This window comes from Hemicordylus capensis, chromosome 3 (assembly GCF_027244095.1).
Source record: "Hemicordylus capensis ecotype Gifberg chromosome 3, rHemCap1.1.pri, whole genome shotgun sequence".
NCBI lineage: Eukaryota > Metazoa > Chordata > Lepidosauria > Squamata > Cordylidae > Hemicordylus > Hemicordylus capensis.
In genome coordinates, this window is record NC_069659.1 from 317,941,768 (window position 1) to 317,967,945 (window position 26,178).

General features: G+C 46.1%; 1 protein-coding gene across 9 annotated transcripts; it reads right to left on the reverse strand.

Moving 5' to 3' along the window:
- Positions 1-16: 16 nt before the first annotated feature.
- ZIC4 (Zic family member 4) lies at positions 17-26,161 on the reverse strand. 9 transcript variants are annotated; one of them, XR_008319629.1, is made up of 6 exons: positions 23,580-24,259; positions 19,835-19,919; positions 11,022-11,663; positions 6,056-6,377; positions 3,528-3,653; positions 17-726 (listed from the first exon to the last, which is right to left on the reverse strand). XR_008319629.1 is itself a non-coding variant. In XM_053310450.1 (4 exons), exons 2-4 carry the CDS (start codon positions 19,878-19,880, stop codon positions 5,941-5,943), a joined length of 1,125 nt encoding a protein of 374 aa, XP_053166425.1. In that variant the 5' UTR covers positions 19,881-19,919; positions 26,049-26,161; the 3' UTR covers positions 4,737-5,940. The 9 variants fall into 9 exon arrangements, 7 of the variants coding, with proteins under 7 accessions (XP_053166425.1, XP_053166426.1, XP_053166424.1 ...); XR_008319628.1 differs by having other exon boundaries at positions 17-1,588; XM_053310450.1 differs by lacking the exons at positions 17-726; positions 3,528-3,653; positions 23,580-24,259 and adding an exon at positions 26,049-26,161 and having other exon boundaries at positions 4,737-6,377.
- Between the last annotated feature and the right edge of the window lie 17 nt (positions 26,162-26,178).

Genomic DNA, 26,178 nt, shown 5'->3' on the forward strand with positions numbered 1-26,178 from the left:
AGTTTAATATTTCTCATGCGGGGCTTTATTTTAAAAGTACAAATGCTTCACAAGTATGATTGTCTCCATGGATATTAATGATGTTTTGGCCCAATATTGCTTTTATTTATTTTTTATTTTTTAAAAATCCATAACATATCCATAACAACCCGACTACAATAATTGCCATTACATCACGTTAGAAACCGACCCAAATTACATTTGGTACATAACAAGTCAACATGATCGCTGCTTAGAATTTCTTTTCCCTTTTGCTACATACTCCTTATTGGTGACTGGGAGGGAAATGATATGGAACTTTCAGAAATTGAAAACAGGCATAATATTGACATTTATATTTTTAATTCAAGGACCGTTTGTAAATATTTACAAGAAAATCGCCCCAAACCCAGTAACATCACACAGAAATTGTACAAAGAGTATGTTCAAATCAAGAAACTCTACATCTTTGAAATAAACGAATTCTGTAACTGAAAGTAGGTTGAATACTATGTTGGGCTTATAACCCGTTTTGTTAGCTTAAAAGACTTTCTGGTGAGATGCACCTGTTCTGTAGTGGAGATGTTTCATTCTGATTACAGCGAAGTTCGATTTACATTCCCACATCTTAGTAATATTTAGTGACAAGGAGCTCTCATAGGTTTCAGTGGAATGTTCTTATGTTCTTAACCTATTTCTTCGCTGGGCAGAATTTGCAGACTAGCGCCCCATAGAAGCACTCTGAAACTGAACATTATACATAGAACTCATTACTACTGTATTCGGTAGAAATTGCTCCCACATACGGTTTATGCTGTAGGTGTAATTGGCTTACATTAGAAGCCCTTCTGCTTAACTGAGTTATGGATCGGGCTGCCTCTATACATTATCCGAGTGCCCCCATAGGTCAGGCCCAGTACCTTTGCATACACACGTATCAGTTAACTCTCTCTTACTTGCAGAAATCTGTTGGGCTATTGGTCATAAAGTTAGTTTACAGCACTTGACACAACGAATAAAACCCAGCGATGGTACCCCCTCTGAGGAACCCAAAGCCATAAGAGTGGTAGAAAAGCAACACTGGTTCTGAACGTTTGTCTCCCAGTCCCTGCCACCTAAGGACGTCCTTTAATTGCAGCCATTTCTCAATAGAGGGGGGCCGTGTGTGACTTTTCTTTCCACTCGCTGACAATAAAACATTGCAACATATGGAAGCCATCGCTTTGAAGGCATAACCATTTTAGTGCTTTGCAGCAGAGAAGCATGCTTTTAATAGGTAGTTCACGTATTAACATAAGCCAAGGCTGTTTTCAGACACGTGTCTGCGAGTTTGTGTGCCTGTGTCCATTATTATACTCATTACAGTCGAGTAATGGTAGGATGGGGAGGTTCAACATTTTCAAACATAGGATAATTACGGTGGTGCTTACAAACATTTGGGTTCTGTGCAGAGAACAATGGAAACCCAAGACATTCAGAAAAGAAGATCCAGAAAGCAGAAAAGAAGATCCAGAAGGCACGTCCTCTAGAGCTGAGAAACAGGGAAGAGCGTTCTCTCTCTCTCTCTCCTCCTGCCCTCTCTTTCCTCTATCCCCATTTCCCAGTCCACCTATAGAGAGAGAGACAGAGACGGACAGAGGGGCATAGGTAGACGTATGTATCTGATTATTGGGTCCTTGGCTGTCTCCGTTACCTTTTAAGGAGTTTGGTTCCATCTCTTTAGAAACGGTCCCAGCTAACAGGGCAGAGGGAGTTTGACAGAGGGGAGAACAAATCGCTGACAAAGAACCTATGTACGTTTCATCAGCGTTGTTAGGGCGACGAGGAGGAATTTCTCAGATAATAACTCCCCACTTCAAAGATTTCTCAGCTCAATAGAAACGGGACCATCCTTTTTTATTCAGCCACAAGGGCTAGCACTAAAGACGACTCGACTGTTTGAATTTTTTTGTTCGGCGTGTTTATTTTTCCCCTATTCACCGGGGTACTTGGATAAAATAAACAAGGAGACAATTACTGGAACATGGACGGGACCGTGGCGTGGCCCATCGCCCGTGGCCTCAGACTTTCGAGTGTCAAGTTTTGCAGCCCTGGGAGACACTTAACCCGGATTCCTTGGAACACAATTTTAACCACACATTTCTGATCCCTCCCCCACTTTTTGTTTGTTTCAGTGAAAGGTTGAAGGCATTCAAAAGGCTTTCTTCTTGAAGTCCGTCAGAACAATGTGACACCTTTGCGTATGTATCTTCATATACCAGGAATACACGGTGTGAAAAACAACCAAACAATTCTTCATTTAGTAAGGTTCTAGTCCCTAAGGATGGATGGAGTCTGTCACAGAAATGTCTCAATATGACTTGACAAAACAGAGATCAGCGTAGTGGTACATATACATGAATTAAAATATTCTACACAGCTACTGATTGGAGGATTCCTAGAGGATGTGTGGGCAAAAAGGATGAGGAGGGGAGAGAAAAGTGTCCTGTGAAGCATTAATAAACAAACAGGAGTCTGCAAGCCAGGATTGACTTGCTCGGGAGGAGTCAGTTTGGCCACTTGCGAGCAAGCAGCCCCCCCCCCATCTCAAACACATCGGCTTGAAAACAATCCATGTTGGACGTAAAACTTCCACCCAACGCGGGTGACCCACGCCCAACCCCACCCTCGGCGCTTGTGTCTCTTAATCGCAGCGGCCCAACCAAGATGCTGTAACAAAAGCCCTCCTTAGAGGGCCAGCCAAGCTAGGCAAGCCAAAGGGGACGAGATGGAGTCCACCTCTGCGGAAGAGCAGCTTGAATGTATTAAGCTAGCATGAAACCCAAGGTCAGCGCAAATGTATCTTAATAGACTGTCTCGAATGGAGTGTGCCTCCTTTTCAAGGGCGCTTGCTATTGCTCCGCTCATTACCATAGCGATCCTAACGTGGCATGTTGATGCGCCATAAAGCTCACACGTCCAACTCCCCCCAAATCAGAGCCTTTGAACAAGGCCGGGCTTGATTAGACTTCGCTGCTTTTCTTTTCCCTCCTTCAAACCCATTTCCTCGCCTTTAGAAAAGTCGCCATCAAATCCCAAAGGCCGTCTCTGATCACCGCCCAGAAGAGAAAACAAAAGTGCGCTGAAGGCAGCGGTTGAAGCGGCCCCTTTTTCTTCCTGACATTCTTATCCATTCTGATGATGGGCTGGAACAAGGGCCCTCGTTCGTGAGGTTTGCTCCCCCCACCCGCCCTTGCCCCGGATATTCGAAGGAAAACGAGGCAGGCAGGATGTCCATCACAAACACCACATACACACACATACATAAATACAAACAAATAAATAATTGTGTGTGTGTGCGCGCGCGCGCTCGCACACACACACATATGCTGGGGAGAAGAGTAAAAAGAAAAGGAGTGGGGAGACCAAGCTGGGAGGGGTTGGAGGTGGGGGAAGATCTGTTAGACGTAAATATTATGTCCTTCATGAAAAGACTGGACGGGCTCCAGACTTCGCTTTTCACTCTTTTTAAGTATGACTTGCCTATTGCTATAGAAATCTTAACTCACCATGAAGATTCACCGTTGCGAAGAAATACTTTCTTTGTGAGAGCCTGCTTTGATGTCTAAGGCATAAGATGCGGGGCTTTTCAGCTGCCTCTGTCTAGATTACCTTGAGAGCAACGGGATAGACATCTGTAACAAGCAAATGAAAAATTAAAGGTGATTAGCCTACACATCCAAAAACCGCTTCGGCAAAGAAAGAAATCAAGAAGAAAAGGAGCGGGGTGGGGGGGGAGGGGACGGGGGAGGGATGCCCAACTCCTGGGACAAGGTAGAAAGATGTTCTCTTCTTCCAGATGGCCTCCATACCTTGGCATTTCCACGAGCTCTCTTTCACTCATTCAGACGCGTTGGACAACAACAAAAGCAACAGCCATGTTCTCTTTATAGTCTATAATTGTGAGTATTAGGACTGGATATTTATTACTTTTATTTCCTTAGGCAATTCACTTATATCTTAGGTTAATCATCAGAGATGAGACGGAGACCATTCCCTCTGTGGCCATGCGAACGATTGGATAGATAGACAGACAGATAGATAATAGAAAGGTAGACAGAGATAGATAGATAGATAGATAGATAGATAGATAGATAGATAGATAGATAGATAGATAGATAGATAGATAGATACTGTGGACAGAGACAGACAAACAGACCTTCTCCTTTAATAGGAATGTGAAAGACTGATCGACACTGACAAATCCTTCAAAATAGTCACGAAGTTCACCCTCACTAGGGATTAGGGAATGTCAATATAACTTCTGAATGAATATTCAGGGTCTTGAGGCACAAGAAAAGAGTTCAGAAGAAAGAGATTTCGGTTGGTGATGTTGTGTACAAATGTCCAGATAAATCTGTTTCTGGCACTGGGGGTTTAGCATCACTCGTCACTACATGGAAGGACCTTCCTTGTAAAATCTATTTGGGCAAGAACTTAGTATGTAATCAGACAAATGAGCCTGTTTGCTGCTGTTGTCTTGATAATACTTACAGGCACCAGCTTTAAGCTACCTATAGGTTAAATTCCATTGAAGTATAGGGGTCAACTACCGAGTACTGTGTTCAAGATCTGGCATAAATCACCAAATCGGTACAACAGTTTTAGATTTCCAGTTGTCCCAATTGGAACGTGTTTTTCAATCCCAGGAATTTGTGGGGAGATGGGGGGGGCATCACAGACTAAATGTGAGAATCATGACTTTAGAGACATCTAGATATGTTCAAGATTTTAAAACCATTTTATTTTTACCGTTACAAAAAAATTTATTATTTCCAATTATTATTTTACATAACAAAGATTTGCGCTTGAAAACAAGACCATCACTGGGTTTACAACATCCGTTCAGATAAATCGACAAGTTGTGAATCTTTTTGGACAACCCCAGCAACTCAGCACAATGACGTCACTCATTACACCCCCCCCTCCAATTAACATGGTTCTCACCTTCCACCCATTTAGGAATCACAAGAACTCACAATTCAACAGAAATAACACGGGGTGGGGAGAGAAAGCGAGAATATGTTTATGTATTTAAAGCCATTACTAGTGTAAATTAAAATGTACCATAAATCATGAAGCCACCCTTGGGCCTGTTTTGTTGGTGGCAAGTGGGAAGTATATATTGGAGAAATAGGGACAGTAAAGAGATTATTTCCAAAAACGTCAATTTAGCTGGCAAATTAATCAAGGTATTTAATTGATCGGTTCGTGTACAATTCGGTAACAAATAACATATTTATAGATACTGATGTCCCTTGGTGTATAAGCACACCCACACAGGGGGAAGAAGAAGAAAAAGCAATCGTCCAAAACAAAATAAAAAACCCACTGGGCTAATAAAATAGTCCAGGAAAACACCGTCACGAGGTACCAGCACCGACGATCGCAGCTGTACGTCTAGAAATCCGTATTAAAACACTTTGGTTCATTGATACAAAAAGATGTTGCAATTCAAATCAAGGCCTTTGTAAACGTATAGGAAGGAGATGATCCGAGGAAGGAAAGGAAGAGGTCATGGAATGGGGGGGTTCGAGACTGGGGGAAGGAAGAGTCGCTCTCCTGTGTGCTCGGCACTGTAATAAATACAAAATGGGGGACCGGAGAGACGCTGGGGAAGGTGGCTTATTTTACAGTATCTCTTCTCTCCGATGGCCTGTGCAGCATTTCTAAGAAAAGGTGACTGAGGGCTGGGGGAGGGGATCGGGAGGAGGGTTTGTTCCCTAGATCGAAGGATCGATTCCCCTCCACCACACACACGCACACGCACACGCACACACACAACACACAGCCCCTCCCCGCAAAACTGGGTCTGCCGACCCGTCGTGTCTCCAATGTGCGCCAAGGTTCCGCAGCAGCCCCGGAACAGAACAATGCAGTCTCGCCGGCGGCCGGCAGGGCAGGAGTCCTACCGTATTGACCTTAATAATTGGGCCGGGGCTCACAGTTCGTGTAAGCGGCCTCTCCCGGGTGAGGTGACGGAGAGTTACTGGGTGGAGTCGGGATGCCGCTGGCCCCTGAGCTCTGACACACGTACCATTCGCTCAGGTTAGCCGCCGCCTGTGTGGAGGCGGCTGCAGGAGGCGGCGGCGGCTGAGGCGGCTCCCGGCCGCAGTCCGACGAGGGCGACACCAGCGACGGGGTGGACGACTCGTAGCCGGAGCTGGGAGGAGGGGACTTGCAGTGGACTTTCATGTGCTTCCGCAAGGAGCTGGGGTGCGTGTAGGACTTGTCGCAGCCTCGCACTTTGCAGTTGTAGGGCTTGTCGCTCGTGTGCACGTGGGAATGCTTCTTCCTGTCGCTGCTGTTGGCGAAGCGCCGCTCGCAGCCTTCGAACTCGCATTTGAAGGGCTTCTCTCCTGCAAGGAAACATGCAAGCCAGGGAGAGGTTGTGTTACTGAGCGGGGTGGGAAAGGGTGTGCGTTTAATGGCGGGGGGGGGGGGAGAGGTCTCTGTAGGGCACAAGCCCTTTAAATGCTGGCCACCAGGGAAACCGACCCTACCCCCCCCCGCCGCTTCCTTCCAGCACCCATCCCTGAGGACAGCTTTCTTCATTTGCCTGGTAGAGGGCCTGCCTATTCTCCTAGGCAGAGAGAGAACAGTTCCTGGTGGAAATGTATCTGAGCAAGACCGCAGGGGTCTCTCTCTCTCTCTCTCTCTCTCTCTCTCTCTCTCTCTCTCTCTCTCTCTCTCTCTCTCTCTCTCTGTGTGTGTGTGTGTGACTCCAAGGCTTCTGAGAGGGCAAAGGAGGCAGCAAGTGCGGTGGGAGGGAAGATCTGCTTCAGTGGGAAATATGTTGCTCCTTTCACAGAAAGGCCTTGGATGCAAGGCCTGAGGTAGAGAAGAGGGCCTTGGTAGTGCCCAACACTTCTTCTCCCCTGCCACTTTGCCCACCTCCCTGGCTTCAAACCTTTCCTGCTTGACTCTCTTTTCCTTGGTCCTCATTCCCATAAGGATAAGTTCTCCCCTCTCAAAAATGCCCCCTGCCAGCCTTTACTTCAGAGACGGCTAAATGGTGTTAGAGGAGCAGCAAAGCACAAACCTCACAGGATTCTGGAATTCTGGTGTCCCATTTCTTGCTTGCCTTGGCAGTCCCATTTAACGACCCCAATGCTTCCAGTCACTTTCCCTACACAACCGTGTTCAGTCACACAAACGCTGACCTTGGCCTTATATCCTCCCCCTTCCTCGCAAACGCAGCCTTTGTTTTTGCCATTCTTTCCTACAAGGAGTGGATTCACCTCAACAAGCCTATATATGCCATTTCTGAAGAATCACTGATGTGCAGACTTCTAAATCTGTAACTATATATTTATCTATATATCTTTATCTACAACTGATCAATATCTATCTATATGTATGTGTGTGTGTATATATATATACATACATACATCTCTCTTGAATACGTTTCTCACACCTCATATGGATGCAATATTTTAATTCATAGCATTTCTTAAAGGTATGTAATGCAGTATTTTTCTGCCTTTGGTATCATAGGAATAATACGTGATGGGTATCTTCCCCTTCTTCTTGTGTAATACCCATATTGATTAAAATTTGGTTGAATCACTAGAATTCTGCCCGCGAAATCCAGCATCTGTACATTTCACTGTAAAAGGGACTAGGCCCAGATTTCATGTTGCTTTCAAGGATCCTGTAAATAACGGACAAGAATGTATTGAGGTTGGGAATAAGCAGCTATGAAGTCCACAGAGCACTGAGGTCAATGGTAGAAGTCTCATGGACTTGCATAGCTCTGTGGTGGGACCATGTTAAACACCATCTGCCGGCTGTAGTACAGGAAACAGCGGGGATTGGGGGAGGAGAAAGAGAAAGAGAGAAGGAAACATGATTTCCAGGCAAGTTACTGGAGACGGTCTGTATACCCAATACTGAATGCTAGGTTTTTCACTGGTAAAGCAAAACACGTTGAAGCCACGTGCTTTGAAGCCTCTACGGCACGGGTGTATTATATTGAAAAGTCAACAGAGGGTGATGCTAGTGTACAAAAGAAGCCCAGAAATTATCTAAGTCCAAATATGACTGGGATGGAAATTGCAAGCCAGGCTCCTGTGTGTGTGTTTTTTCAAAGGCATATTTATCCAAAATAGCTAGGTAAGTGTACATATCTGTGAGTGAGTGTGTGCATTTGCAGCGTTTCTTAAACGTGACTTCCTTAATGATGCCAGGTTATATATTCCGACTGCCGCGCAACCCTGACTGTTACATCGGAGAGAGCTCTTTTAAAGAATATTGGTTGCAAAACGAAGCGTTTGCAGGCCCTGAGAGACAACGAGGTATGTGTACCTACATAGAAGCGCATTTACTCATTTGTATGGGGAGGGGGGATAAGATCACCTCTGTATCTCGATGCCTCTTTAAGCATTTTAATTATAGTTCCTTGTAAAGACACAGTTTGACCTTCCGCTACTCAGCTGAAATAACAAATCAAGTGGATTGGTGTAGCAGAAGCCAGCAGTAAGTTAGGAGGCCCTTGGGAAAGGCGCCGTCAGAAACCAAGCGATTGTGCGGAGTGAGTTACGTTCAGGTACCACTGGCCGTCTGCGGCGGCTCCTCTTTACTCAGAATGACAAAACATGGTGAACGTCCCTCTCGCACATTACTCGGGGCAAAAAGGGCCCTGAGCACAAGGAAGGAATTGAGAAAGCGGCTCCTTATTGTTGTCTGCCTCGCATTCTTTGAACGCCTCCAGGACTGCAGCTAATTTAAGAGTTCCCCGATAAAGGGAAGGATTTCCTGCTTGTAAATATGTATTATTCAAAAGAAAATGCATTTAAATGCCTTTCTCTGACAGATTTCGTTTTTGAACGGGGGGGGGCGGGTTGAAGGGGATGCTCACACGCATACACACCACACACTCACACAAGGCAGAATGTGCACCGCCATTTTCTACCCACACTTGTAGCTCTCTTAGGACTCACTGTTGAGCGCAATACGTACAGCTTGGAGATTTTAGCATAATCCTCCCAACTCTGGGACTGGATTAAAGTATTTGCAAAATTCTCGAGGGGGGGAGGAGGAAGATTTAGCTTGCCAGCACAAGCACTATAAATTACAAGTTAAACCAGGCCTCTTTCACTGCGGCCTAACCGCCACCTTGGTCACTATTGTCCATGACCATCTCGAATGGTAAGAAAGTAGTTTTGCTTTCCCAGTCTGTATCTGTTACGTGTTATTGAGAAATAATATTTTATTCTCTCTCTCTCCCTCCCTCCCTCCCGCCCTCCCCATCTCTAGAAACCCAGGAAAACGCAACGTCATTAATATTTGAGAAGGCAATTATTTTCTCGTTTGAATCTAGAACTGTCTTCATGAATAATTTGTAGGAAGTTCTATTGCTATTTCAGAAACATTTGGGTTGGAGAAGTTAGAGTGGGGGTAGTTAATAGAAAACTGTAATAAGGCCTACAGGATTCCACTTCCACCCCACCCTCCCACACCACCCACAACAGCAAGAAATTAATTAACCGGATGCTCAAGTGAAAGAGTACACAATGTGGAACATTTTGTCTAATAAACCCTAAGCTAGCACCTTTCTCCTGCACTCAACTGGCTGCGCTGATGTAGGTCAAATTTACCAAGAATCTGATTATTTTCTGCTTCATAGACTTCAAAGGAGAAGGCAACAAAAGGGCAATAAAAGTTTGTTTACTTAAGAAAAACACTGTAATTAAGGGATGGACTATTCTCTTTATCGGTCCCTACCTAACACGAAGATGTTTTGGAGCTCACTTGTGTTATCAATTATTCTTCTGAATAAAATATGTATCAAAAATCATCCCATCAAATTAACAGTATTATTTTCCAAGCATTATTTAAGGGAGAAGGGAACTAACCAGACTATGGCCTAAGTAAAGACCATGTCCAAGGACCTGGACATTTTAGAAGGGCAGAATGGGGGAAAAAAATCATTGTGTGGTAAGAAGACCTTACAATAGGATTATGTCGTTTCCTTAACTCTGTGCAAGACTAGGCGGGAAGGGTGTGTGTGTGTGTGTGTGTGTGTGTGTGTGTGTGTGTGTGAAAAACTGTACACTGGAACGGATTTAATTTTCCAAAAGGGCTTATTTCTTATCTCATGAAAGAAGGAGGGAGGGAGGGAGAGGGAGAGAGAGAGAAGGAGCTACTGCAGTCGGCTGTTAAACGAATTCATAGTGCTGATTCTGGAAGTGTGAAAACTTTCTACACACAGTTTCATTCATTACAGATGCTTTTGTGGATGAGGTCAAGCAGAGCTCTTGCAAGGTCTTCCCCTCAGAATTCCTTGCCTTTCTGTGTTAACTAGAACTAACAAATGTTTCTGGCAGATACTCCCTCCAGTCTTCTGTGCAAGGACCTTTCATAATGGACAGGCTAGGGACACAAAATCCTTATTTTTCTCCCTGGCTTCCAAAGGTACACCTTCCCATATTTCCACGCAGGCAATAGCTTATGAAGGAAAGAGCCTCTTGGAACTATCTGAGGACCTGGGATGGGATGCAACATCGCAGGATTCCGCTTGGGGAAAAAGTGGAGTGGGGGGGGGGACCTCGCAGCTGTGCTTTTCTCACACGAAGACAGCAGAAGCAGCATCCCGGCGGCATCATTCAAAACTGCCGAGACAAGTGCAACTTCCATTGTCCTCTCCTAATTTGCGAGTTAGCGCCAAGATTTGATGTATTTCCCTACTGCAAAGGGCTCTTAACTCTCTCCTCTCCAAGAAAGTGCTTCTTAACTTGTGGGAAACACTTTTTGCACACACACACACCTCCCCCCCCACAGCAAGCATTATGTCGGAATGTATCGATTTAGAAAATAATATGCAGCATTTCCTCTAATGAAAGACAAAACTCAAAAGCAGTTGTTCCTCATGGACTCGTATTAATTCTATGAGCATAGTATGTGTGTGTGTGTGTGTGTGTGTGTGTGTGATATATAATAAATATAGCGTGCCGCAGACCATGGAACCCAGCAGAAATGAAGAAAGACCTTCCCATACTGACCTGTGTGCGTCCGTTTGTGGATTTTGAGGTTTTCGGAGCGAGCAAAGACTTTCCCGCATCCCGGGAAAGGGCACGGAAAGGGTTTCTCGCCCGTGTGGACTCGGATGTGGTTGACCAGTTTGTATTTGGCCTTGAAAGGCTTCCCTTCCCGGGGACACTCTTCCCAGAAACAGATGTGGTTGGACTGCTCGGGCCCGCCGACGTGCTCCACGGTGACGTGAGTCACCAGCTCGTGCATGGTGCTGAAAGTTTTCGAGCATAATTTTTTGGGAGTTTGATCCAGTTCGATCCACTTGCAGATGAGTTCCTGCTTGATGGGTTGTCGCATGTAGCGAAAGAAAGCCCCAGGGCCGTGGTGTGGAGCTAAATTCACGTTCAGGTTCATGCCACTGTAGCCGTGGAAGGAGGAAGCAGCGAAAGGATCTGTCCTGGAGGCTGGCACTGGAGTGAAAGGCTCAGCCCTGGCGTACATGTCTCCAGGTAGCCCCAGTCTTATCTGTCCGTTTAGATGGCCACCTGCAGTTGCATGGGGAGGCTGCTCATGGTGGAGTCCAGTATAAAGCGAGTGAGTCCCGGCTTCTGAGTGGTGGTGGTGGTGAAGGTGGTGGTGGTGGTGAGGAGCATGGTGTCCCGTGTAGCTACCTGTTGTTGAGACAAACATGCCGTGGTGAGAACTTGGAGCGGCAGAGTGTTGATAAGGGAGCCCTGGCATGACTGGGGCCGTCAGATCTCTGTGCAGGAAAAAGTCCCTGCCGGCTGGAAGAGTCTGGCTTGGGTGAGGGACTGCATAAGGGACTGCTGTTGACTGCGCCGGGCCAAAGGCGCCTGTTGGAGCGGGAAGCCCCTGGGCTGGGCTTGCCACAGGAAGATGGTGGGGATGAGGGTCAGGGCTGAGCTTAAGGGCCGCGGAGTGATAAGGAGGATGAGGGTGGTGGTGGTGATGATGGAGATGATGGTGGTGCCCCAGGTGTTCTGGCCGGAATGGACTCAGCCCGAGGCGGGATCCTGCAGCGTACTCCCCAGGGTGCGTGGGAACCATGGAGTGGGGATGCCCGGCGAAGCCTGTCATGCTCTGAGGGGAGTGGTGATGGTGGTGATGGTGGTGATGAGGAGGAGGAGGAGGAGGTGGGGGAGCCCCTGCCAAGCCTACTAATTTCAGCGCCGTGTTCCGTTTGGAGAGTGCAGCAGAGTCCATTGCTGGGCTCCCCCAAAGCCTCCAAGCTGACTTGCTTCTACAATTCTAAAAAGTCACCTGATGGGGGGAGGGAAGCGGGTGGGGGAGGGAGAGAGAGAGAGAGAGAGGTGGAAAAACTTTTTTAAAAGTTTACACCCCCCCTCAAAGATCCCCCCCTTGGTCTGGACTATTTGGCTTTGTTTTGTTTTTGCTTCTTCCCCCTTCTTCCCCCTCCCTTTTCCTTTTTTCCTTCCTTTAAAAAAAAATTTTTTTTAATGCCTACGTGGAATCCCATACGCTTTGAGAAGCAGCAGCAGGACGCTGGGAGGCTACTGAATAGAGCTTCTTAGACTCGGCTCCAACCCAGAGAGCTAAACAATCAGAACGGCCACAGATTGGCTGTAGCCGCCTGTCCGACGTCAGCGATGACAGGCCCCGCTGAAGTCTGAAAAGATTTAGGAAGGGGGAAAGGGGCGGGGAGGTAGGAAGAGGACACCGAGAGATTTGCGCGTGCGCAGCGCTTGTGGGCAACTTCCCCCCTTCCTCTTCCAAAAGAGGCTTCCTTTTCCTTTCCTTTCCTCCACCCCAGCCCTAACCTAAGCAGTACTCTCTGCTCGTCTGCTGTTTGCATTGACTCCCCGCATTTTGTTTTTATCTGCGTTTAACTGACAGATTAAGGGCAGCCTGAAAGTCTTCCTGGTACAAGACATTGACAAGAGGTCCTCGGTGCCGTTTAAGCGCTAATGAGCGGTTGTTGGCAGAGGAAGAACGAGGCCAGGAGGAAGAGGCGGCGGCAGCTCCCGGAGCGCCAGGAAAGCGAGGCGGGCTGGCGGGCGGGTGGCGATTGCTTTCCTCCACCCCCATCCTGAGCCGCTTTGGCTGCCCACCTGGCCCCCACCGGCTGCTTCGAAGGCCTCACCCCGCGTGGCTTGGACCGAGGCGCAGACCGCCGTCTGCATTCTTGTCTCCCCATGCCCTGCGCGCACGCACACGCACACACTCGGTCTTTCCCCACTTGGCCTTCTCTGAGCCGCATAATGAGCAGACGGTTTAATGGAGAGCTAAGATCGGTGTCTGAGTCAGGGGCGGGCTGCCTGATTGGCCACCGAAGAGCTCATTGTAGGGCTAACAAAGTGCAGTTCGCAACTCCTTCCAGTTTCCTTCCTGCAACAGCAACAACAAAGATGGAGAACGCGCGGGGAGGGGGAGGGGCCACGTCACTCAGGGACTTTCTCAAAACTTCCGCTCCTGGGAAAAATTATGCCCAGGCCAAGCCGCCGCGCAGAGATCCGCTGGGAAGGCGGCAGCGAGGAGAGACGCTGCCCAGGGAAGGACTCTCGAGACGCTGCAGGCTCCCCTCCCTCCACATCCTACAGTCACCTAGCTTAGGGATGGAAATTCGGAAGACAAGGCGCCACGCCGGGTTCTCGAAGACTTCCAAATCCTCTCCAAAAGCCTCTGTCTGCAAGTCTCCGTTGTAAGAAGCAGGGAAACAGGCGCGTTGGCTGCTGCAGTGCGCCTGACTCATTTTTGTTTAAAAGGAGGAGGAGGAGGATGGTGGTGGTGGTAGTGGTAGTGCTGATCAAGAACAAAGTTTTATAGCTCCAAGCCCCGGCATTTCAAACAGGATGCTCCCGAAGGGTCCACCCCTGCAAACAGACATCGGTCCCCCCTCCACCACCACTACCACCCGCGCTTCCTAACCCTCAGCCCAACCCCGCCATCAGTTTGACTGCTGATTATTTATTGCACACACAAATCTCCCGGGCCCCCGTTCCCAACAGAAATGGGTACAATGAAGAAGAGACAGGCTTTGCATACAGAAGTCGTCCTGAGAAGCAGAGCCGGGCAACGTAGTCTTTAGATTTCTGACACTTGTTGGCGGCCCAGAGAACCGGGTCTTTAAAACAACAACAACAAAACCCCCGGAAAAACAAAGGCTAGAATTCTACCACGTCCTCCATTTCCCACGATCGCATGCTTTTTTCCCGGGGGCGGGGGGCTAACACTTGCAATTAACTGCGCTCTTAACTCAAACCAATTCTTGCAGGAGATCATTGCAGGAAAACCACTACACCCGAAAAGGTTGTTTAGCCTTGTACGGGTCGGATCTGAAACATCGTATTGAGTTTCAGTCGATGGGACTCTTCCCCTTCCCTACACACACACACACACACACACACACACACACACACACACACACACACACACACACTCCAATTAAAATTCGTAGTATCAAAGGGGATCGCCCAATTTCATTTTGGTGAAATAATACATGCATGTCTGTTTTGTTTTGTTTTAAGCAACCTGTAGATTACTACACATAAAATTCTTTAATATTTGTGAGTAAAAGGGAAATTGCTATCAGGTTTTCCGTAAACATTATTAATCGAAAGTTCAGAATGCCTCCTTTAAAAAAAAAATATTTGAAGGCTGGTTCCTGCTATTACTGAATTCCGAGGGATATCTCTGGTTCCTTTCTCCTTTTACAATGATGGCATCAAAACCCAACTCTTCATAACCCCAGATCCTGGACGATTTGAAGTAAAGTGACGTGGAAACTACTTTAGAGTAACTATGCTTTGGATCCGGCTGAAGGACGGATTTACAGTTTTATTGAAAAGCCAGTTAAGGGACTGCAGTTCTGGGTATATTTACTAACAAGCGAATCTCATTGAACTTCTGGGTATAATATTTTAAATAAGGCTGTAAATCGAGCATTGAGGGAGGGGGAGGGGAGATTTTTTTAAAAGAAAGAAATACGAGTTGTTTCGTAAAATCGCATTTCAAAATCAAAAATTTAAAAACCCCATACACTTTTCAGGCCGACACTCTTCCTATTTCTGTTCCATGTTGTTAATGCTCATAAATGACGCTTGTGAGAATGCCCTGAAGTCAGTGTTATTCAAGCTGCAAAGAAAGTAAGCTTCACTGATTTAAGTAGGACTCACGTCCGAGGAAATATGCATCGGATGGGCCTGAAATGACCTCAAATGGAAATACTTCGACTTAACTGGATTGTGGAATCAAGCCCGTAAGAGTTGAAGAAGAAGAAGAAGAAGAAGAAGAATTTGAACTAAAGCAAAAGGGGAAGGGGGGATCCCTCGGGAAACAGGACATCAGGTTCAAACATAAACATTTCTTTGGGTATTACAACATGTAAATCTTGTTGTACAATGAGCGCCCTATCCCAAACAAGCAGAGCACTTGAAACATTTTCATTGCTCATGTAAATGAAATCGTACTTAATTATTTCATTTCATTTCATTTCATTTCATTTGTAAAGCAACATTGAAAGAGACTGTTGAAACAGTTCCCAGTCTGTGATCTAGTAACATTTTATAAAAGTCACCCCAAAGATAGAGGTAAGCATCTCTCTTACAATTTCCGGGGTTATTTCAGAGCCGGATAGGTCATTTGTTTTGTTTGCACGAGACATTAAGAATTCCTGACTAAAGCTTGTATCCATCAACTTGAGGTGAAGCATTAAAACACTAAAAGCCTGGCATTCTGAAAGATCTTTAAACTGCTGAATTCTCCTAACGGATCAGAAGCCAGGACTTCGACATGTGAGTTTAAAAGACAGGATGGACATATATAATGACCTCCTGGGCATTTTATCAAACTTTATAAGCATAGCAGGAGGAGTTAAGTGCCGGCATTTAACCATTTTTGCACAGGTTTGTAACACTAAGGAAAAAATAAAAGGCAGCTCTAGTGGTATTTATTATTCTATGAATGCAACACACATGCAGACACACTTTTATGCCCGGAGGACCTGCAAAGTTGCACAAGCTGTAATTAGCTAACCCTCCTTACATAACATGTTTACGTAGACAACTTAAACCCCCAGCAGTTCAGCCAGCCTTCCCTTGCCAGCCTCTTTGTCCTAAGCCAAAAACCCAGTTCGCCTTCTCCTTCCCCATCCCTGACCATCTCAGAAGGAGATCACAGAAAGCAACAAACGTTATAGGAAGCAGGACTCTGGCAGGCTTTTACTTACAAAGATACAGAGAGAGTGTGGCTTCCAAATAAAGCTGTTTTCCTCATCCCTCCTTACAACCACTCCATCTCTACACACTTGACATCCTTCAATCCTGACAGTCCTCTGTCAAGGGAGAAAACATCTGGAAGAGTTTATCAATTTAAAAAAAAAAGTGTTACCATCGGTTGGCTTGGGCCATTCTAAAATATTGGCATGGCTTCTTGTCAAACGCTAATGGCTTTATCCGCTCTTACTTAAAACCCCGAGGTTCCTCACAGGGGTTTTTCCCCCCACATCCCTCCCCCCTCTCCTTGCATGAATCCAATGGAAAAGAAATGGCCCATGGTGTCTCTCTCATTATATTAGGTGAAGTTAGTACTCTCACTCCTAGCATTTGTTGTGTACCTTGGGAGACATATCTGCGTGTGTGTGTGCGTAAAGGAGAAGGCGAGAGAGGGAGGTGGTGGTGGATGGAGCAGTGCACATGACCAGAAGGCGGAGGGGGGGGAGAGAGAGAGAGAGAGAGAGAGAGAGAGAGAGAGAGAGAGAGAGAGAGAGAGAGAAGGACCTGAAGCAGAAGTTATACAGTTCTCTAGCTTGGAAAGATTCTGGTACCTGTCCGATGTGCACTTTCCTTTGATGCCCTGCGTGTTTTCCTTCCTTCCTTCCTTCCTTTTTACCTGAGCAACTGGTTCTATGCTGAAGCGGGGGTGGGGGGATCTAAACGACCGAGGGAGAAGGATAACTCACAAGGCCACCTATAAACCAATCGGGATGGCAGGGACACTATCCGCCTTATATTTAAAAACTGTCATGGCCCACACCAAGGGATTCCGCTTCTAAGATAAATACTGCCGCTGAGGAACTTGATGACAAGGAGAGTGGCTCTTTCCAAGAATAACGTGCAATTGCCTTAACGCCTCCATTAGCCAGAAGCAGAATCTTAGCTCCCCAGAGGCAATGCTTTTCGGCTTTTGGTTTTTGCCCCGCCACTTCCATTGGACTCGGATTCCATCCCCTCCCACCCGAGGGCCGAAGCCAAGGAAGGCGTGGAAGGGGCGAGAGAAAGTCCACCAGCTCCCCCTCCCTTTGCCCATCCAGAATTTCTCTCGGGCGCCGATGTGCACCTCGCCGTTGCCCAGGGGCCCCAAGAGATGGCAAGACGCTTCAGGAATGGCTCCGCACCTTTTCTGCTGCGAGACCATCGGAGGGGCGGCGTGCCCATTTGGGGCCCGATTCACAGCCCAGTTAAGTCAGCCCATTTGAAACCAACAGGGCTATAGGAGCCAGGAAGCTTCGGCTTAACTGCACTGTGGATCTGTGTTTTGCTAATCATTTGAGACACACTCACTCCACGGGCCTGTGGAAAGGCCAGCCCTGCCAGAAAGGGAGCAGGAGAGAGAAAAGGAGCCTGGAATGAAAAGGCCTCCTCCTCAACCCGAAGCGCAGTTTAACCCGTCCTTAGAAAGTCGAATTGAGAGTGGGCCTTCTTTCCTGGCAGTTTGTGCTTAGAAAATAAATGCACAACAGAAAATGCTCCCACAAATGCAGGTAGACCACTATCCTGCGTTGGGCTGAGTACCCCTGTCCCATTGACACGAGAGGCAATTCTGTCTGCTTCAGTAGCTGCAGAATTACAACCTAAGGGCGTGTTCTGTTGCTTTCAGCTACCTCTACTTGGTCACTAAAACTGACTAAGATGTGATTAAGAGTTAGGATTTTGTTCCTTATGTGGGTTCGGGATTCAGCTGGGTGTGCAGAAATCTTCTGGAGGGCGGTGGTCATGCATACCTGCCCACTGAGGATCATGCTTCAGGCGCCTGCTGAAGTGGCCTCGAGTCCAGATAGGTTATGCTACAATATAAGTCAGTCTTTAAAGTCTTTGGAAGTTCATGCCTTCTTTCCAAAAAGTCTTATTTTCTTTAATACTCTGAACCGAAAAACCGACCTTCTGAAAATTCCGACGATCTTAACTTTGTGGTACTCCTACCGGCAATAAAACTGGGGTCCTTATAGTGCTATTTTTCTCTATTACTATTTTATATTACCGTTCTTCTTAAGGCCAGCTGTAGAACTTTCACCCATTTAGGATCGCTGTCTGAATTCTCGTGCGCAAAATGAGGGGTCCAATACAAATCAATGATTTATTCTCGACACTACGCTTCCAAAGATAAAAATACACAGTGATTTATTTATTTTTAAGAAATCTTCCCAATGCAGAGCAGTCACCTGGTCTTATTAGCCGTCTATGTTTTCTTTCCTCCTCTCTTTTAAATAGAGGGTTAATCTGTACGTGCTAGCAGAATCTGACCTTTAACTTTTCCTTAGATCAGATCCGCAGAAACTTTTCCGGGGTTCTGTGTCCGTCTCGCTGACGGGTCATTGAACCAGTGTAGAGCAGTGGTGACCTTTTGGAAGAAGTTCTGCACTGCTTAGGAAGAAGGAAGGTCTTGTGAAGAAGGAATTTCCATGTAATTTCCCACCACCTTTCAAAACCGCTTTTAAAAGCAAATCTTCAAGGTCCAGAACTGCAGTGCTAACCTTGGCCTGGAGGTAGTAATGTTGGAAGCGCCAGAAAGAAGCAGCCTAATCAGAAACTTTGTTAAACTGGAAGATTTGGTTTCAAGACTGCGTGGTGCCTTTGATTTCAAAGAAAACAACCCATTTAAAATCCAAGTTTTCGGGGGGGGGGGATTAACTGTGTTGTTGATGGACTGCAAGTATGATACAGGAGGGAAATATGTCTTTCTTGATCACCGATTGCACATTTACGCAATCAGAAAACGTGACGAGAGCAAAGGGAACAGACGGATTCTACATTTATCCAAATTGGAATACCCACATGGGCGGGGTTATCACGAATCAGACCCAAGATATGATAATTTAATGTGAATCTCCTAAATGACTGAGGAAGATGTTGGTTAGGAAAATGTTTTTAGTGAAAGAGAAGAGTCTCTGCATCCCTCCCTCAACCTTTCTTTCACGTTGCCTCCTTTTTATCACGGGCACCTGATGCAGCATCTGAGTGGGCTAGAGCGCATGGCAGGATAACAAACCCAGTAAGAGGCGAGGATATTGCCCGTTTTTAAGGTTCTAGTCCACTTTCTTCCACCAGTTTCCAACCTGAAGTACCCGAGATCAATCCAATCAAATGCTTATTTCAAATAGAATACTTAATCCACTGCCTTCAGATTAGGGTATTCCTGTCAGATAAAATGTCAATCACTGCCTACTTAAATTCGCTCATGGCGGAAGCTGGGTAGTTACCACATTGCAAAGGGCTGATATACCGGGTAACGATGATACATATCATGTAAACCCCATCCCCAAGATCAAAGTCTTTTTCTTTAATAGAATCCAATACATGTCAAACCTCATTCCAATCAAATCATCCATAAATGAATGCAAGATGAATATGTCATAGAAGAACGTGACAATGCAATCATAGAGGGTCAGGGGGTTGTTATTTCAATGAGGGTGTCGTCAAATATTAATTCTAGAGCCTCCAAATGAGTAGGCATGAGGGCAAGATTAAGCAGTTGCTGGCTGGTTGGATCCTGTGTGACTACTTAGTGTTTATGCAAACAAGTTAAGGACTAAATATATATACACATACATACTGTCTCTGGACTTTTCAAAAAGTCTTGAACTTACTTGACTGTTCCAGGAGGTTTCTGTAAAGTCGTTTTCTTTTCCTCATTACAAGGGGAATTGTGTGCCTTATTTCCTGAGCTGGTTCCTGTTGAAGAAAGAGGAATAGCAGTCTTTTAAAAGGGTGCGTGTGGGGGTGTGGGGGTGGGGAGCTGGGTCTAGTTTAGAGGCATGTGATAAATAATTGGGGCATGGCGTGTAATCACCCCCTCCCCAGAATAAAAGCCTCACCGTCTTTGTGTCTCCAAAATATGGCAGGAGTAAAGGAGGGGGGAGGGGAGGGGAGGGAAGAGAGGGAACCTGCTTAAAAGCAACCATTTTAAAACTTTGCACATAATTTACCGGCACAACCCCAGGGTTGATTTGGAGGAAGAAATAGGAAAAGAGTTTCCCCCGACTCTGCCATCGTACACCCACCTCACCTCCTGACAGTATGGAGAAGAGTTACCACCGACCTGGTTGCATTGTGGGATGGACTTTTCCGCGAGAATATGAAACTTGGTCAGGGTCGCAAGACTTCTCCAAGCCAGGATGCTCTCTCAGGTTTAAGTCAAATGGCATTGCCAGGGATGGAACGGTTCAAAGCTGCCGCTTTTGCCCTGCCGGTCTCTGCTTTTCTAAGGGGGAGCCAACGGCCTGTCCGGAGCAGACTGAGCTGCTCTAACTGCAGAGCCTCAGACTTAAGGGTTGCCTTAAAAAAAAGACGTGCAGCCCATGCCTTTTGCCATTAGTGCTCAAGTCAGAAGCAGTTGTGAAAACAGTTCTTGTAGGAATAACAGCAAGAGGAAATACATATCTGGCTATCATAGGTAGAAGCTCTTTCTAGGTATGGAAGATGTAGGTAAAAGGGGGAAAGGGAGGCAAGAAGTTTATATATCATGATATTCCATAAGAAACATATGTATGAAGTCATATAGAGTGGTTTGTGGAGGGGGGCGGGTTGGACTGGAGTTAAAACAACAAAAGCATGACGTATTATCAATGAGAAATAACAACAGTAGCAATAAACAAACAAATAAATAAAATTATTAAGGGCATGATTTAAATTCTCAAGGAAGTTACTGAGGCAAGAGGGTGCCTCTTCCAAACTCTAGCTTCAAAACTTGATGTCAGAATCAAATGCTATCAGTCACTAGGCTTCTGGAATCGATTTTTAATTATTTTATTTTATTCCAAAATTGACTTTTAGGGGAGGAAGGAAAGGGGAAAAAATAAGAATAGATTCAAACACTGTAAGAATAAAGTTCAACTTGTCCAAGTATCAGGTAAAACTCAGGATTATATTTAGCACTTTGAATAGTGTTATGGTGCGAACAGGAGGGAAATAATGCATTTTTCAATCGTGTGTTTTTGGCTCAAAGGGGAAACGGGACGATCCCACCCCCCATGCACCAGTCCCTGAATGAAAACCTGCAAAATATGTCATCATCGCACTGATTAACACGTATTCTCTTTTGAAATTAAAACACACTTTCCCCAAAATGAACGACTTTCAAGAGGACTTAAAATTAAGGCACATCGTGAATACTTACTGTTTCTTGAAGTGCCTATGCTTTAATTTTCAGGAGTTGTATTTTTTAAAAGCCCAAATATCTTATGTATAACATTTATAAGAATTTTAAAATAACAACAGCAGCAACCAACAACCAGCTACAACAACAATTATTTTATTACTATTTATGTTAAACATTATGAGATAAAATAAGATAAACTTGAGAGAGAGAGAGAGAGAGAGAGTTCACATTCAAAAAACGTTTGACTTCTGCTCCCGGTCAGATACTTCACAGCCTCTATTTCCATACTAAAAATAGTTTGGCAGTAAGCAAATCGTGCTTGTAACTCGACCCTGATGCAGCGGGCCATTCTAATAAACTTCTGGCAAATCTATTACAGACTCAGCAGATTCTATGAAATGCCAGGTGAAATGTGAGGGGTTGGGATGGGATATTTCAGCCCCAAAGGCCAGGTTCCGTTCAGGGGAGCTGCAAGGAACTCAGTCCCTATGGAGCAGTATGTGTGCTGCTTTTTTAAAAAAAAGTATAAACAGTGCCTTCCTAAAAGCTCTCAGAGATTGAGTTTACAGGATTCAGGGTCATCCCAAATCTCTTTTTCTGTCGGGGAAAGAAGGCAGCCTAGCCAGACCTATATTTCAAGGTTTTTGCAATCTCTTTGTAGGCAGACTCGAAGCAGCTGTTTTCTGGGATGGAGATTAGGAAATCAGGTAAGACTAGTCCTTTGAAAGGGGAGGGCAAACTAATGCCCCCCCCCAAGGTTGCACACTCGAGTCATTGTGGCAGATACTGTGGGCCTGGCACATGCTCTCGGTCGAAGGTCAGAGGTCAACCTCCAGGGTGTTTCCAAAGCCGGCCACTTCAAGAGCTCAAGCCTTCAACACTTATCCAAACTGATTAACTACATGGTCAACAGTAGCCAAGGAAATGAAGCGGTCTTCACCTCGCCTCTCGCTACAAGGAGGAATAGCCAAACCCCAAGGGGCAGGGGGTGGAAAGTGTGTGGGGGGGTGGGGGGTGGGGGGCTTGCTTTAAGGAAATAATTATCGGTCCCCTTTAAGACCTGGATGGTCCAAAGCTCTGTCGCCCTCCTCCTTCCAATAAAGACTTCAAAAGAAGAAGAAATCGTCTGGGGATTTAGAGGGGATGGTGGTGTCCTTTTCGGAAGGGAAATGGTGCAGGCTCCTCGGTCCTGTTTAAACGAGTCCAAGGAGCAAGAAGTTGGATGGTGGTGGGCGCTGGGGTGGGGGACATCTTGGCTCAAGAAAGGCTCCCGGTCGAGGTGAGAGTGGAAGCTTCCATTGTGAAAAGCTACGAAGTCTCGGCCACCAGACCTTACCCGCAGGCGGGGTTAACTCCTTCGTCGCCGCTTGGGAAAGACTGAGAGAAGCTGGTGCCGAATTCTCTAGGGGGCAAGTCCTGGTCTGGCCAATCATCGGCTTCCGGAGTTCCCTGCACCTCAAGTCCAAGGCGAAACTCAGCTCCTAAAGCTGGGTGGTGGTAGGGATAGAGAGAGACGACCGCACTCCTTTAGGGCGCACAAGGGGGCAGCCCCGAGTGTTGTCTGCTTGGGATGTGACATCCAAGCTCTTTCGGTTTTTCCACTAGTCCATGGCCACTGCACCTTCTCCATCTCCCGTCTTGTCTCTCCGCCTATCCTCCTGTAGCTGGGCTCCTTTGGGGGTCAGAAATCGGGCGCCTGAAGGCTGCAATGAAACACCTCCATTAAAACCCCCTGATGCTCTGGTTGGGGAAGGAAAATCCTGCCCGCTTCTGGCGGCAGGTGTGTGGGCACTGGGCAGCCTTACCTCCCAACAGTCTTCCCTGGAGGAAAGGGTGCCAAGCCCTTATCCACGTGTCTGAAAAGGTGCCAAGCCACTTCCGCAGAGTGTGTGTGTGCGGCGGCGGCGCGGGGGGGTATTCCTTAGGTTTATACTTCCATATGCCAAGCCCCCTGGAGGTGAGAGGTTGTTCCGTTGCTTGGCCTGGCTGCGGCTGCAAAGAAGCCCTATTTCCAGTCGCTCCCCCCACCCCACCATCCTACCCCTGTCCCCCACTTCAGTCACTTACCCCACTCCACCTGTTGCAGCTGAGATCCCCTCATTCCTGCCTAGCATGCCAGAACTGGGGAAAAAAATACATAGAAAGAGGAGAGGAGAGGAGGAGAGGCTGGGAAATGGGGTGGTGGTGGTGGTGGATAAGGTAGCCAGTGGTTGGATCAAACAAAATCAAAACACCTCTTTGGCGACTCCATCGAGGCGGTCATCTTTCATTTGTTCTTTTCTTGCTTTCTGGGAGCAGTTTGGGAATGTATGATGAAGCACAAATGAACCGACAGGATGATATTTTAATGGCTTATATGTCACATTGGTGCATGTGGTTTTGAACTGGAGCAGCTTTCGTTTCCTGCAGAGAGCATGCCGCAAATCCCACTTGATAACTTCTACAACCCACAACACTTGCACACATCACACATACTCACACGAACGCACGCACAGACAGAGATGGACTTATTTGAATGTGCTCCCAAAGAGGCAGAAAATTCCCTTTGGCTGTCCCTTTCCAAAATGTGGAGGGGTGGGATGCATGCATGGGATGGGATGAGATAGGATGGGATGGGATGAGGTGGGATAGGGTAGGGTGGGGATCTTGTTCTGAATCTTGGAGAGGTGATACTGCCTTTTGCTAGGTCCAAGTACCTCTGTCGATTTTTCGGCGACAAAAGGTCCCTGAGGTCCTTGCCCTTCTCTCTGGTATTAAACACACGAAAGCGAATGGGCAACACCTGCAGCTCCGACGCCAAATCTCCCACAAACCCGCCCAGACCTATTTCTTATCCAGAGGCGACAGTTCAGACCTGTTGCTTTAGGACCATGGAGTTTTAAATGCCTAAAAGCCTCAGTTCACCCAAGCACCACCTCCTCTGCTGAACTCAGTTCGAGCTTACTGTCTCTAAATAAATACATAAATAAATAAATAAAAATAATTTAATAAAAACCAACTCTGTATATAGTCCTCACGGAAAACTGATGCACAGCCTTGCGACGCTGAATGAATCCGAAAGGAGGGGTGGGGGAATCAAACCGGACTGCCAGCTTGCCTCTCTCTCCCCGCTCCTCCTTAAAATATGCCAGTTCAAAATATGAAATATTATTTCGCGGCACCGGTAACTGCCAAGCGAATTGTTTCCTATCGTCTTTACATAGGCAACAGGAGGAATCCGGATTGCGGGGAAGCCGTAGTGAAGTCACATTAGGACTTGACAAAGGTTCGAAACCCAAAGGATTCTGACTTCTGGTTAGATTCTCTTTTCTTTCTTCCCCTCCCCCATTTTCTCCATACCACAGAACGACAGGTTGGGGTTAACATACCCGATTTCCAAACTATATTCTCAGTAAAAAGACAACCCCTTAAATAAATAAAACAAAAACAAAAAACCACCACATCCCACCAAAAAACCCCCCAACAACCTCGAGACAAAAACAACAACCCGGCATCATTGGGAATAATGTCCCAACGTTGCTTTGCTTAATTGATTGAGTCACTAAGATGGTCTCTTTTTAAATACCATACTTCTACATCTCGACAATCATTTTAATATATAGTCAATGGCTCTTTGTAACGGGAACAAAGAGGAACTATCCGCAGTTTTTCAATAGACTTGAGTTAGGGAAAGGCAGGTTAATCGAGGGGTTGCATCTAGAAAACAAGCAAGTGTTGTATGTTTGCACTGAATCCAAATGTCTGCATTTTCCTAACTAAATCAAAGGGAGTGTTATTTCTTTTTCTGCTCACTCATCTGAAGGTAAGTAAATTTTCTCTGGCGATCACAAGCTTGGTCAGTAACAAAGGCGCCGCCTGCTTTTTCCACCGTCCTGGTGTGGCAAGTTGAGGAATTTCAATAAATGTGACAAGGGTGACTGATTTGTGAACTAGAAAAGGTTTGAGCGTCAGAAAATTTATATTGCTCCTATCTAGCGAGGATTTCAAATACATTATAAAACCCCAGGATCCGAGAACTCCATGCAGCAGAGAAGAGACAAAAGCAACTTGGGGAAAATTTACAGGGTTTTAAAAAAACCAACCTGAATTAAAGAGGTCTTCTAAAGAAAAGGGGGGGGGGAGGAAAAGGAAATCAGAAACAAAGTGAGGGAAAGAGGAAGGAGAGACAACAACAACAGCAATATATTTAAAAAAGCAGAAAGTTAAGCGCTCTCACCCACCTGCCTTTTGATGGGTGTTACATTTTTTTTTTTCAGAAAAAAAGAAAATGATGGAACCTTACAGTCGCTTTCCCACAGAAATCACGCCTGTTGTTTTAAAGAAAAATCTAATGTAATCTGCACATGCGTTTTGGAGAGCTTCAGAGGCAACATAAGGAGGAAGCGCAACTTGAAAAGGAGCAAGTCACCCAAAGGACTTTCTCAGTCAAACCCCTGAAAACTTGTTCAGTGTTGTTCAAAGGTCTTGATCGCCAGGAACCCACCACCACCACCACCATCATTATAAGAAAGAAGTAAAACAGAGGCACAGGAATAACACCTACATCTTTCTCTATCTCCTTAAAAGAGTTCTAGACAAGATCACTTTGGCATATTTTCAAGCCTAAAAAAATAGATATATTGTATATGTTTATGTATAGAAAAAGTTGCTACTCCCGTACAAGCCCTGTTTGTCAAAAGCGATGTCAATGCGCTTCACAATACCTGGGATTGATGAGCGGGGCTGGCCAATCAGAAGAGAAGAGAGGTTTTGCGCACCCTTAGTTAGAGAGGAAGGAGGGAGTTGCAAGCGAAAGTGGGAGCCGCGAGGCACCAATGATCGGCGACGTCGGCC

Coding starts and splice junctions, on each gene's coding strand:
- ZIC4 (XM_053310456.1), bottom strand. CDS start 12,216: ATGGACTCTGCTGCACTCTCCAAACGGAACACGGCGCTGAAATTAGTA. Junction 6,378..11,021: donor CCACAAACGGACGCACACAG/GTCAGTATGGGA, acceptor GTTTCCTTGCAG/GAGAGAAGCCCTTCAAATGC.